Here is a 14,696-nt window from a genome sequence, read left to right as displayed (position 1 = left end):
TTCTCTTTCTCTCTTTCATTCTTTTTCTGTCTCTCATTCTTCCTTTCTCTCTCTCTCTCTTTCTGTCCCTCATTCTCTTTCTTTCTCTCATTCTCTCTTTCTCTCATTCTATCTTTGTCTCTCATTTTCTCTTTCTGTCCCTCATTCTCTTTCTCTCTTTCATTCTTTTCTGTCTCTCATTCTTCCTTTCTCTCTCTCTCTCTTTCTGTCCCTCATTCTCTTTCTTTCTCTCATTCTCTCTTTCTCTCATTCTATCTTTGTCTCTCATTTTCTCTTTCTGTCCCTCATTCTCTTTCTCTCTTTCATTCTTTTTCTGTCTCTCATTCTTCCTTTCTCTCTCTTTCTCTCTTTCTGTCCCTCATTCTCTTTCTCTCATTCTCTTTCTTTCTCTCATTCTCTCTTTCTCTCATTCTATCTTTGTCTCTCATTTTTTCTTTCTGTCTCTCATTCTCTTTCTCTCTTTCATTCTTTTTCTGTCTCTCATTCTTCCTTTCTCTCTCTCTCTCTTTCTGTCCCTCATTCTCTTTCTCTCTCTCATTCTCTCTCTCTTTCCATCTCATTCTCTTTCTCTTTCTCTCTCTCTCTATGATATATATGAATGAGAGAAATTGGAACGGAACCAACTGATAGAATTGCACCCCGATGCCGAAGGGAGCCCAGTTACCTCGAAGGGAGGGAAGGCGAGGCTTGCAAAAAGCCACCTCCTGCTATGTATAAAAATCCTTGGAATCGACTGACCGTCGGAGCAGCTGCCAAGATGCTTCACTGGGATGCAGACTTTTATAACTCTGACACGGCCGTTTTTTCACACTTATGACCATTTTTTCACACCTATGACCACTGCAGCCCCCATGTGTCACGTGATCAAAATTCAGACGCTTTTGCAACTGACTCAGAGTTATGATGGTCGCAGTGTTCCCTGGTGGGGGGGGGTCACATGATCCCCCTTTGCGACCGTCTGACGAGCAAAGTCAACGGGGAAAGCCAGATTCACTTAATGTCCGTGTCACTAACTTGAGCCCCTGCAGGGATGAACAGCTGAGGCCAGAAGGGCTGTGAAATGGGGCAAAACTCACGTGACAAGGGTCTCTCGCTTAGCAACAGAAGTTTCGGGCCCAATTGCGGTCGTAAGTCGAGGACTACTTACATAACGTCCATAATGCTGCCAAATGGACCTAGAATGTTCTTTCAGAGGTTCAACCTGGAACAGACGTGGGACTAAATAACTCTGAGGGAGATGAGGGGTTGAGAAATATGGGGAATGAATGAATGAATGAATGAATGAATGAATGAATGAATGAATGAATGAATGAATGCCCCGCCCTAGTCAACTCTGGCACCTGAACCTAGACCAAAAAAAAAATCTCATTTTTTTTCCCTTAGAAAACAAGAAGCAGAGCCACGAAGGGTGTCTATTTCCCAAACCCTTCCCACCTTTTCCATGGCCAGACATGTTGTCGAACGATAAAGACTTTGTGGTGGCACTTAATGCCTCCTTTTCCCAAACCCTTTTCCCAAACCCTGTTTGCTTTTAAAGGCCCCCTAACTCTGAACCAGGCTGTCTCCCAACTGGAACCTCTCCGCAAGAGAATGGGTTGATAACTCTACAGTACTACTTAAGATGGTTATTTTTTAGCCTTGAATTTAAAGTTTAAATATGCAAAAGGTTTGCCAAACGTAGCACACTAGCGTGACCTAGCAAGTCCTAAAAATGCATTTTTGACCACGAGTCCTAATAAAGGTAGGGTTTCCTGCCTAGGCAGGGGGTTGGACTAGAAGACCTCCAAGGTCCCTTCCAGCTATTCTGTTCTGTTCTACTCTATTCTCTATTCTATTCTATATTTATTCTATATTCTATATTTATTCTATATTCAATTCAATCTATTCTATTTTTTATTCTATTTTCTATTCTATTTTCTATTCTATTCTAGATTCTATATTTATTCTAGATTCGATTCGATTCTATTTTCTATTCTATAAAAAGTTTCTTCTTGCGAACTGAAAGGACAAAGGCATTTGGGAGACTTGCTGTGGGCTACAGCTCACTTTCCTGCAAGGAAGTAAAAGAGATGCATTTTTACCCTGCATTTGGCATTAAACTATTCTTGCAGCTACCAAATTTCATCCCGCCCACCTTGCCACGAAAGACACAGGTCCATATTTTGTAGCAGTAAGATTCCTCTACAAAATTAAGCAGTGGAAGAACAGGTGGCCCTTTGCAAGTCCTCCACTCAAATTAAAGCCCTTCCTAACTGCAACCCAAGAAGCTGCTTCGAGGCCATTAATTCCAGCTATTAACTTAAGCGCATATATTAATTCAGTAAAGCAACACCATCTTCAAACTGCCCTATCCAAAGACTAGCCAGCCCCAACTTCTGCGTAGCTTTCCAAAATTCAAAGTCAACCAGATGCTGCCCTCTAGCTGGTCACAAGTATTATTTTAGGCAAAATGTTGAAATAGAAATTATAAAGTGGGATTAAAAACTGGCAGTTTAAATCAAAATTTCTCTGCATCTTTTCTCCTGCTGCTTGCAAACCAGGAGCAGGTTTGCCTTCTCTTTAATCCTGCTTCAGTACAAACTCTGCACAAAGTCCTACAACTTCATCGCATGGTTCCTTGTTGTGTTTTGTTACAAGCGGATTTCTCTGCCAACCGAAAACTGTCATTGCCACGTTGCAGGACTGTTGTGAGGGCTTGCTTCCATTTCTTTAGCAAACTGCTTTTGAACAAATAAGGAATTCTCAACTCAGGATAAGCCTCCCTTTTCCAAAATGTTCAACTTTCAAGAAACAACGTAGGGGATTCAGCTTAAGTTTTTCTTCTTCTTCCCCATCTCAAATATCAGAATCTAAAACTAAAGTATTCTCTAACTATATCAAGTTATAGTCTAAGAGGACAACATTCTGTGGAGTCCTTAAAGTTAATTTCCGCTGGTCTCATATAATATGGTTCATACGATAAAATAATGCAGGGTTGGTTTTTTTTTTTTTGGTTTGGTCTTTATTTGTAAACTCAGTGACTATAAAAAAACCACATGACTTGATCCCACTTTGTTCATTACGCTTGTCAGTATTTTAAACGTTCAATTTATGATTTGCTAGTTCTAATTTAGGGAATTTCAGATCCCCCTTCATAATATAGCTAGTGTCAGGAGGGCAAAGTTGGAGACATTAAAGGGAATTTATTCTACTTTGGTGACTTCTGTTATTTTTGTGCCATGTTCCGGGTCATCACAAAAACCTCCAGTGATGAAACACCCACAACTTCTGGAGGGAAGCCGTTCAATTGGTTAAATAACAGAATAAAGGAGTTGGAAGGGACCTGGGGGAGGTCTTCTAGTCCAGGGGTCTCCAACCTTGGCAACTTTAAGACTTGTGGACTTCAACTTCCAGAATTCCTCAGCCAGCAAAGCTGGCTGAGGAATTCTGGAAGTTGAAGTCCACAGGTCTTAAAGTTGCCAAGGTTGGAGACCCCTGTTCTAGTCCAACCCCGTGCTGAAGCAACAAACCCTTTACCGTAGTTCAGACACCCATGGTTTAATGGTGTGTCATGGTAGATTCTCTGTGTGCATTTAAGGCTCTACACTTTGCAATATTGTACACCGAGAAGGGAGGCTGCTCACACACACACACGCAGGGGAAGACAGATGTGTGAACAAGGCCTTCCATTTTAATCCGAGCTTCGTTGACTCCATCACCCATCTTGTCCCAGAACGGCCCACCCGACAGCTTGGCAGAAAAGTGTGAAATTGGAAACCCAAATGACTTTTCCTGCAGCCGCTGAGCAAGAAAGCACATCCTTGGCTTGTTTATAAACAAAAAAGCGGGGTTTTAAATGTGATTTTTTTTTTTTTTTAACATGGAACATTAAATAATCCAAAGCAAACGCTTACGGAGAAAGGCTCCGTGGGCAAGCTAATCACTGCAAGCCCCGAGCTAATTTTATGACACGTAAAAACACCTCGCATAGTTCCAAGAATAAAATCTCTAAAAGGGAAAATGTCTGTTTATGATGGTCAGTGACCAGTCAATGTGACAAGCACAAAAACAAAACAAAACACCAGACAACCAAGAGAACAAATAAAATAGATGGTACATTAGCAAACTAGAGAACGTGAGGATTTCACGAGCTATTTAAGATGTACCCCCTGGTCTGTAATCAAGTCAAACTGCGGCAAATATTGTCGTAAAAACAGAATAAAAATAAAATTGTGGCTTATAACGGGGAACACATTTAAACATGCTTGTGCAACCGAAAAGAATAAACTTCTCTTTGTGGGTTACAAAGGCAACAAAGCTGGAGAATTGACAATTAAAGCACCGCTGGTCAACCTGAACATCTGTTAAGAGATGTAGATTTCAACCCCCAGAATTCCCCAGCCAGCCAAGAATTAATAAAGGGTCCTTTGGCACTCTCTGAGCTGGGTTGTTTGCTTGCAGACGTTTCATTACCCAACTAGGTAACATCATCAGTGCTAGAAGGGAGAAGGTATTGTGGAGAGGAGGAGGAGGAGGAGGAGGAGGAGGGAGGAGGAAGAGGAGAACTGTGAGATCCTTGGTGCTCTCTGAGCTGGGTTGTTTTCTTGCAGATGTTTCATGACCCAACTAGGTAACATCATCAGTGCCAGAAGGGAGAAGGTATTGTGGAGAGGAGGAGGAGGAGGAGGGAGGAAGAGAAGGATAGGAGGTCCTTGGTACTCTCTGAGCTTGTTTTCTTGCAGATGTTTCATTACCAAACTAGGTAACATCATCAGTGCTAGTAAGGACTGCGGTTTGCAAATGCCATTCCTTCTACCACTGAAGTTACCTAGTTGGGTCATGAAACGTCTGCAAGAAAACCACCAAGCTCAGAGAGCACCAAGGACCCCCTCATTTCAACCCTGAGCTACAAATATTCTCCTTTATTGGCAAGAATGAATAAATAGCCTGTTAAGAAAACACAGCCACTTCCGTTTCAGGAGACCCTAATATTCAATTAGAAATATCCGGTTTGACTCACCTGGTTTTTCCTCTCTTTAAAATCAATGTTCATTTTTTTGGTCTTCTCCAAAGCCGTCTCCAGTCTGTTTTTAAGGTCAATGGCTTGTCTCAGGCGATCGTCGCTTATCCCAGCCCTGGTGAATAACTACAAATTGCAGATCAGTCAGTTCATCCTTCTAAGATGACCTATGCATCTCATACACCGCAAGGAAAAATAATGGCAATCTGCAATTCTTTAACTACCGGCGGCTCATCTGCTTATTTCAAATGAAAAAAAAAATGCGGGGAAAAATAAGGAGCTAAAAATCTAATATAATTTCTCCTTAATTCCAGGTTGCTTCTCTCCTTGGTTAGTTTCCACCCATTGTTTCTTGTCCTGCCTTCTGGTGCTCTGGAGACTAAGTTGACCCTCTATTGTCCCCACAAATATTGGAAGGCTGCTCTCATGTCTCCCTGGTCCTTCTCTTTGTTAGAATAGATCACAAAAGCATCTTATAGCTGTTTTGGTCCCAAAAGGTCTCAGCACCATTATAATTACAGAATGAAAGCAATCCAACTTCATTCTTAAATTATTATTATTTTTTTAAAAAATGCTTACCTGAATCCAATACTGCACCAATGGCAAATATTTATTTGTTACGAGCTTAAAACTATCCGAAAGGTTATTGATGATGGCTGCATTGTCTTCATTCTCGCTCAGTTTCACATCTAGCAGGAACAAAGGAAGAGATCAAATTTCTCTCTCAGGATTCTTGTGCATTTTTCGCTCTCTAAGTAGATACACAGTACACACACATATGTACATAGACTGTGTATACACAATGTATGCACCACAGAAACACAGGTAGCACTGATAAATTCAGTAAAAAAAAAAAACCAGTAACAGTAATAGAGTTGGAAGGAAACTTAAAGGTCATTTAGTCCAACCCCGTTCTTGCAAGAGACCTAGACTATTTCTGATGGATGGCAGTCCAGACTCTTCTTAAAGTCCTCCAGTGTTGGGGCACTCACAATTTCTAAAGGCAATTTGTTCCACTGGTTACTTGTTCTCATTGCTGGGAAGTTTCTCCTAAGTTCTAGATTTGCTCTTCTCCTTGGTTTAATGCAGAGGTCCCAAAACTTGGCCACTTTAAGACTTCCAAGTCTCTATGCTGGCTGGAGAATTCTGGGAGTTGAAGTCCACAAGTCTTAAAGTTGCCAAGTTTTGGGACCTCTGGTTGAATGGGTTGCTTCTCTCCTTGGTGTCATTATTTTCAAGAATAATGGTTCAACATTATCCTTGGAAATATATGCTCCTGTTGAGTGTTTGGCAACTTATTCTAGAGCTGTGTTGGCGCAGCGGTTAGAATGCGGTACTGCGGTTCTGCTGACTGCCGGCTGACTGCAATTTGGCAGTTCGAATCACACCAGGTTCAAGGTTGACTCAGCCTTCTGTCCTTCCGGGGTGGGTAAAATGAGGAGCCAGATTGTTGGGGTTTGCAAGAGGCTGACTCTGTAAAACCACTTAAGAGAGGGCTGTAAGGCAGTGGTCGCCAACCAGTGGGCTGGGGACCACTGGTGGTCCATGAGAAAATTTTGGTGGTCCGCAGAGAAATGTCACCCCCAAAGCACTTAATCCAGGCTGCGCGGGAACATAAGGCTGCGCTGCCCACATGGCCCCCGGGAGCACAAGGCTTGCGTCGCTTGCATTGCGAATGAGGTAGTGAGGGGAGGGGAGAAAGGGCGGAAGGGGAGAACTTGCCCCACTTGCCCCATGCACCTGGCCTGGCCACAGGGCTGCTTCTTTCCGCTCCTTCCTTCTTCTGCTTTTGACTGCATGCAAGGAAAGCAGCCAAAGTCTTTCTTTCTCTCCCCCAAAATCAACCAGAAATGAGTCTTTGGGACCCTGCAAGGCCTCCTGCTCCAAGAGGCTGCACCAGCGCGACAAGTCTCACAAAGACTCATTTCTGGAGGAGCTTGGGGGAGAGAAAGAAAGACTTCTTCTGCTGCTCCTGCTGTTTTCCTTGCATGAAGCCAAAAGTCTCTCAGCCTCTCTCTCTCTCCCCCTGAGAATGGAGCTGGAGACGGTATCCTGCGATCCCAAATAAAGAATGATCGATCGGTAGGAAAACGGGGTGGGGAATTTTCCTGCAGACTTTTTTTTTGGGGGGGCGGAGGGGGTTTCCAGGTTCTCTGGTCCGTGGGATTTAAAATTATGAGTTTGGTGGTCTCTGAGGTCCAAAAGGTTGGCAACCCCTGCTGTAGGGCACTGTGAAGCGATGTATACATCTGCTATTGCTATTGCTACTCATGTGGGCTGTTCTGCTGTGGCAAAAATGATATTCGATGCCCCCTGTGAGCAAAAAGCAACTTCTGGATGAAACAGGTCCAACAACTACCTGAAGGCACTTCAAGACTGAGGGTGTATTTGTAAGAGCCGAGTCCGTGGCTGCGAAGGAACATGGCGGGATCCTCATCTCCCACAACCCCGAGAGAACTCGATGCAGGCTTTTGTAAGGGATCTTCTGGATCTTGGTCCTTCTCCATTTCACCACCGGAGTCGGGGGAAGGATCGTTTTTGGGCCCTGGAGAAATGGCAGGGAGGTCCTTGCTACAACAAGGCTGTGGATCGTGATCCATGAAAGCTGCTTGCTGGCTTGCAACCCGGGCCGAAGAACCTCGCCTCCAACCTGTGGTTTCAGCCTCGTGCATGGCGAAGTCCAAAGGATCTGGAACCAGCAGCTGAAAACAACTCTCCAGCTCGGTCAGCACAGACTGGATTTCTGGAGACGCCTCTGCCAAGAAAATGCAGGACACTTAGGTGTGGTGACCCGGAGAGTAACACAAACGTAACAAAATCCAAAACGTAAATAAATGTCCTTTAATGCCTCCAACTTGGCCCCACTCTTCAATAATTCTCCGTTGGAGATAAAACATATTCAAAAATAGTCTTCAAAAGAAAGCAATACAGTGTGAACTTAAATGTGCAGATGAAGGTGAAATAAAAACCCAAAACAAAGTTTTCTGTGTGTCCAGAAAACACACACAGATGACTGATTCAGCAGGATCATTCACTTCTTTATAAACATAATGAGTAAAGTTTACAACACCACTTGTAGATCCTTTCAAGGCAACACAAGCAAACACACCAGCAGCAGCTAAGAGGGCTCAGAACAACTCTAGTTTCACTTTCACTTCTCACACAGAGCCAAATTGCACCCCAGGCTGTCATATCCCACTGGCTGGTCTGTTGCCATGCTGACTTTGTTAACCATGTGTCTGACAGTTAATGAATATACTCTGATAGATTGGGAAGAGGGAAGAGGAGAATAACGATAATACTGCCTTTCTAGATAGTTTGATAGTGTTGTGAGAATTTTAAAATGTATGTAACTTTTGACCAAGGTGGATGGTCACAATCTGTCACAAGCCACTTAGAAAGTTTTCAGACCTTCATCAACTCAATTTTTTTTTACCTTTCACCATGATGATTTTATTTTTCCCAAAGCTGTCTAACACAGATCTTTACAGATTCCTGATCTACGAACAGATCATCGTTTTACAGCAACGGTACTATGGAAGCACTCCTATGGATAAAATCTAGAAACACCAAGGAAGAATGTGACACCCAGAAATAGAATGGGAAGAAATATACCATCCAACTCTCACCTTCCATTTCCTTTTCAGCTTTTTGGGCTTTCTCCTTGTAAATATTATCCAATCGTTTTTGCCTTTCTTCATCTCTTTTTCGTTCTGCTAATGTTCTGGCATGGACATCTTGAAAATCTACCTAGAAAGGGAAAGAAGAAAACTAAGTCCCATTTAATATAACAGGCACATTCCAAGCATGATAAAAATCTGGATTCGGTTCCATATTGGTTATTTACAGCATAAAATGTTAATATTAATAATGCTGGCGAATCCATCAGTAAAGATTATTTCCTCCTATTTTTTTTTGGTCTCTGGCCTCCTACTTTGAGAGAATGCATGAAAGCTGTTCTCCAGAAGTTTATACAAGTTGCACAAAAAGGAATACATTCATCTCAATAGTTTATTTATTTAAAGTTCTCGGCTGCCAACTCCAGTGGACTCTGGGCAGTGCACAAAACTAAAATATTAAGGCAAAAGAAAGCAAAGATAACACTGGTATTAATAAGCACCTGGGATGCACTCCCCAAACATCTAGAATTACCACTTGAACACCATCGGCATTGACAAAATCACCACCAGTCAATTGCAAAAGGCAGCTTTATTCAGAACGGCTTACATCCTGCCACGTTACCTCTAACACTATCAAACCATAATATCTGGCTACCCCAGGTCCTTGGCAAGGATTTAATCAGTAGACCAAAATGCCAAATCCAGTCTGAACACCTGGCCATCTGTGCAACCAACCATAATAATGAATTATATCAGTGTTCAAATGGGAGAAAAGACTGTGCAGGCTTGATGGGGGGACATAACTTTCCTAAATTATTATTCTGTTTAACAAGGATGACCTTTTTTTACTTCAACATAGAGAAAAAGATTCAAGCAGGCAGAAAATAGGACAAATCCAATGCGGCTGAAATAGTTAATTTCTCAGTGCACATACTCTTTAATTAAATTTAAGCATTGACTAAGATTTGTCAGCCTGCAAACATGGGATGGTAAATTCTGAGGCTGGCTTTTTATTCAAAACCAAAGTCTTATTTCCTCACAAGCAAAGTCAGTGTCATTTTTTAAAAAAAGTAATCAGCATTAGTTCTCGAACATGTTAGAGCAGTATTTTTCACCCTGGACAAGTTTAAGATGCAGGGACATCAACTCTCAGAATTCTTCAGCCCGCTTGGCTTTGCTGGCTGGGGAATTCTGGGAGTTGAAGTCCCCGTATCTTAAAAGTGGCTCAGGTTGGAAATAAATCACCAAAGTCTCAAACCATAAACTGCCAGCCTTCAGATACCTTCTTGTTCTGTTTTAAGAAGTAGTATCCCAAGGAAAGTTTCTTGTAGGCTTCGCCGTACTTTTCATGCCATTCCTGTACAGATTTTATGGCGGCCTTTTTCAGCTTCTGGGCTACTTCGGCGGGTGGAGGGAGAGGCTGGTCATAGTCGGTTTCCACCGTCAGCTCTAAGAATTCTTGGAAGTTGGAAATAAGCCGCGTTCGGAAGAGGTGCGAGCGAGCAAAGAGCTGGTCCACAACCTGAAAGGCTGAAAGACGGATCTCGGCGTGATCCTGGCTTAACTGGGACATCAGCAGGTGGTAAACACGGTTGATGTGCTCATCGGAACACCTGTAGGGACGTCAAGGGCCGGATAAGCATGACATTAAATGTTCTGACCAAGGCTTCCCAAGACCATAATTAAACACACTATTAATTAAAACAACTCGTGCTAGTTCAATGCTGGGAATTATGTTCATTCCCAGCCTGTAATGAGTCCCAAACAGTCCCTCAAGATAAGCACCCACCTTTCTCTCCTCTGAATTGCTGCCTACAACTAGAGTGCCAAATGAACTGTAAAAAGCCAAACGGAGTACAAAGTCCACACAGAGGTTGTAGTTTAATCCAAACAGAACGAACGTTGCTTCCTGCAAAGGCTCCTGTCCCTTTGCTCCTCCTTTATGTCTTATGGGAGGGCCAATCACCTCCAAGCCTTACTCCTGAATTGCCCCTTTTGTTTCAGCTGCTCTCGCCTTCTAGCAGCTTTGCACATACGCGCACATGGGAACAGGCTCCCTCTGTTCCTCTGCCTCGCTGCTGCCAGACTCCAGAGGCTCCGGAATCAGCACCCCACTCCCAGACGGTCCTGGCCCCATCTCTGCATTGGATGCAGGACCGAGTTCTCTCCAGACTCCCGGACTGGTCCCCGTTCTTCCCCACTGTCCGATTCCACTGCCGTCTGCACTGGCTGCTGGGGAACCACAACAATAATACGGACTCATTGGATAAATACAACACGGGCCGTCCTTCGACGCAGAGCCAAATTTATGTTGCTAATGGGATCTTTGTGAAGGGAGCTTTGTCCCATTTTACGCCATTTTCTTGCCACGTTTGTTAAGTGAATCCCTGCTGTCGTTAAATGAGTAACAGGTTGTTAAGTGAATCTGGTTTCTGCATTGACTTTGGCAGTCAGGCAGCCGCAAAAGGGGAATCATGGGACCTCAGGATGCTGTGACCCTCATAAATATGAACCAGTTCTCAAGCGTCTGAATTTGGATCACGTGACCATGGGCATTGTGCAACAGTTGTAACTGTGAAAAATGGTCCTAAGTCACTTTTTAAAGTGCTGTTGTAACTTTGAATGGTCGCTAAATGAGGACTACCTGCATTGGTTGGCAACAGGACTGTTGCACAAGCAAAAGCAAGTGGCATTTCCACTGCAGCCGCTCTCTTGATTTTTTGACCACTGCTTGTTGTGGCTCCATAGTGGTCAGCAGAGCTGGCAGCAGGTTCGGACAGTGAGGAGGTTGGAGAGGAACCTGGGCCAGTCCTGGAGGCTGAGGAAGGCTCGGACGAGGGCTCTGCGTCGGAGGCAGAGATGGGGCCAGGGCCGCCTGACATTTCCCAGCTGCCTTCAGAGGCAGAGATCAGAGGGACGGAAGAGTAGCTAGAGCCTGTTCCCAGTGTGCGCATGCACAGAGCTGCCAGAAGAAGGGAAAAGTTCAAGAACAAGGGTGGACTCAGGAGTAAAGCCACAGGTGGATGGTGAATGCCCCCTCCCCTAAGGAATAAAAGAGGAGTGGGGCTTTCTAGGAGACAATTCGTTCATTCCGGCATGCTTGCCAAGTATTGCAGTGTCTGAAAGATATCTGTAATTGGGAACTATCTTGAAAGACTGTTGGCCGGGACTTTGCTGGAGAGGAATTCATTGTAAATTAGACAAAAGGGGTTTATCGGGATGAGGACTCGGCCTTGTGGTTTTGGGAAAGCCTAGCTCAGAACACTGCTTGTAGACCATCTCTGCATGCAAAAATAATAATAATTCAAACATTCTTTACTCCGGAATATAATTCCTCTCCTTGCACTAATTAAAGTCTTTTTAATCTATCAAAATCTTTAAGGTTCCCATCTTTGGCATATATAATGTAGTACAAACTTCAGACTGAGCCAGCCATTCAATGCATGTGCTCTAAACCAGGGGTTTAGATAAAGAAATAAATCCATCTTCCATTTAAAGTGTGTGTCAACTGGGTACGAACACCTTGTGCAATAATCATTACAATTGTAATTAATCCAAATTCCTTACTGTAATACCAATAACTACATTCTTGTTTTATATCGCTGTACTTAATATATCTTATCGTTATCGATCTTTTGTTTTCCAACCATTGATAAAAATAAACCCCTCATCATATAATATTCAGTTTGTTCTTTTTCTTGGATTACCAGAGTTAATCTACTCCTTTCTGCAGATTCTAATATTTTCTCGATCACGTTCTCTTCTATCGGAACCTTTTCGCTTTTCCAATTTTGAGCAAATGCTATTCGAGCTGCAGTTAATAACACTAATAAATTAAATGTGCTTTTTCTTTACTGTAAATTTCAAATATCCTCTTCTATGGTTTACCTGCAGATGTTCTTCAGCGCTTTCATCTTCTTCGGATCCAGCTGGGGTTCCCCAGAGGTGGTCAAGTCTTCCACAAGCTGTGACAGCTGCTGGTCCATCTCTGGGGGAGCAAAACCATCCTAGCTGATAGGGTGACCCCCCCAAAATTCTGGAGGGTACCTTCTCTCCACCCCACCCTCCCAAAAGCAGCCACTGGGGGCTGAGCAGGCTTGAAGCAGCTGGGGGGGGGGGGCCCTGGGGCTCCAGAGTGCAGAAACTCTGGGCAAACGGAGCCCTTGTGCAGTCTGGCCAGGTGGAGAGAGATGGTAGAAAGGGAGGCCTGCCCTGTCCAGGTCCTGAACTGTGTCCCTCCTGGGAGGCAGAGTAAGAGAATGGCAGAAAAAAAGAGAATCGGAGGATAACAAACAGAAGAACGGGGGGAAAAAAGAGAATTAACAGACAGAAGAATAGAGAAAACAGAATAACAAAGAGGATAACACAGAGGTCTCCAAACTTGGCAACTTTAAGACTATTTTTAAAAACGATTTGAGTTTTCACCAAACAAAGGTAAAATAGAACACCTTTTTTTAGTGAACAGTATGGTTCCAGGTTTTCACTTCTCCATACAGATATAATCTCAATTTCATATTCCTCTTTCATGTTCAGTTTCATATTTTACCTCTACTTTGTATATTCTCCATTTGTTTTTTTCTCAAATACCTCCCTCATGCTTATTTTATAGCTTTCTCGTTCATTTTTAAGTCTATTTCATTTCCTTTTCAAACTTTCCATACCTTCATAATCATTATACTCATACTTTTATCTGTTCTGTTTACAATTTCATTATGCAACTTTTAAGACTCGTGGATTACAGAGGTCTCCAAACTTGGCAACTTTTAAGACTTGTGAAGTTCAGAGGTCTCCAAACTTGGCAAATTGAAGACTTGTGGACTTCGACTCCCAGAGTCCACGAGTCTTAAAGTTGCCCAGTTTGGAGACTCCTAAGAGAATAAGTAACAGAGAAGAAGAACAAAGAGAAGAAGACAATAACAGGAGAATTGACAAACAGAAGAAGAGGGGGGGGGAAAGGAAAAGTAGAAAAACAGAGCAAGGAAGAGGGAAGACAGAATTACCTAACAGAAGAACAGGAGGAGGAAAACAGAGTAACAAAATAAGGCAACAGAACAAGGGAACGACCAACAGAAGGATACAAGGAACAGAACAGAGAACAGCAGCAAACAATAGCAAAACAGAACAACAAAGTAACCAACGGGAGAACGCAACAACAGAAGAACAGAGCAGCAGAGCGGAATAACGACCAGGATAAGAAACAGAAGAGCAAAGCGTTAGGAAAGGGAGGGGTTTGGGAGGTCATCTAGTCCAACCCCCCAATAGCAAAAGAGAACAACAGAGTAACCAACGGGAGAACGCAACAACAGAAGAACAGAGCAACAGAGCGGAATAACGAGCAGGATTAGAAAGAGAAGAGCAAAGAGTTAGGAAAGGGAGGGGTCTGGGAGGTCATCTAGTCCGACCCCCTGGCCCAAGCAGGAGACACCCCCCGCCGCGTTTCATTCCGTATTAATGCCTAGCCAGACTTTTTCTCTCTCTAATACCTCCGGGGATGGAGCTGACCCCCCGCACGTCCCCCAACCTCCGGAGGCAAGGCGGGGAAGGGTGGGAGGGTGGGGGTCCCTTCATCCAGGGCGCGGCGCTGGGCTCCCCTCCCCGACCCCCCGGGGGAAGAGAAGCGACCCCTCCCGCCTCGCACCTGCGCCCGAGCTCTGCATGGCGGCGCCGGGACGCCCCGCCGGGGCTCGCCCGCCCACCGCGGCCGCCGTTTCCTCGGGACGACGCTCCGGACCTTCCGCGGGGGAAAAAGAAGCTGCCTGCCTTCTGCGCAGGCGCGCTTGCGGTGGGCCAAGAGGAGGGGGAGGAGCCACGCCTCGGTGGCGTCACGGAGCGCTGACCAATGGGAGGGCAGGGGCTGGGAGGAAAAGTGGCGGGGTCTAGGCTAGGGGGTTAGTTTATTTTTTTATTTATTTTATTTGTTTGCCAATTTTTACAAATAAAAGTCGTGAATTCATGAATGGGTACATATAAAAATAGAAGAACAATAGGCCAGGCCTGGCTAGAAGGGCTTATCTTTGTGGTCTGTTGTGCGGTTTTATTTAATTTGTATTCATTTATTTAATTTAATTTTGCATTTA

General features: G+C 43.9%; 1 protein-coding gene across 1 annotated transcript in view; it reads right to left on the bottom strand.

The window, feature by feature from the left end:
- UVSSA (UV stimulated scaffold protein A) overlaps positions 1-14,364 on the bottom strand; it is a 55,637-nt gene extending 41,273 nt beyond the window's left edge. The window contains 7 exon segments of the mRNA XM_087967589.1: positions 5,000-5,125; positions 5,579-5,688; positions 7,359-7,754; positions 8,629-8,749; positions 9,902-10,232; positions 12,508-12,607; positions 14,258-14,364. Of these exon segments, the coding sequence (XP_087823715.1) occupies positions 5,000-5,125; positions 5,579-5,688; positions 7,359-7,754; positions 8,629-8,749; positions 9,902-10,232; positions 12,508-12,607; positions 14,258-14,276 (1,203 nt within the window). The 5' untranslated portion in view covers positions 14,277-14,364.
- Between the last annotated feature and the right edge of the window lie 332 nt (positions 14,365-14,696).

Source organism: Notechis scutatus, chromosome 5 (assembly GCF_049901735.1).
Source record: "Notechis scutatus isolate UNSWTSFEM ecotype Mainland chromosome 5, rNotScu1.2, whole genome shotgun sequence".
In the NCBI taxonomy this organism is placed as follows: Eukaryota; Metazoa; Chordata; class Lepidosauria; order Squamata; family Elapidae; genus Notechis; species Notechis scutatus.
The sequence above is the reverse complement of the archived record's forward strand: the minus strand, read 5'-3'. Positions and strand labels throughout refer to the sequence as shown.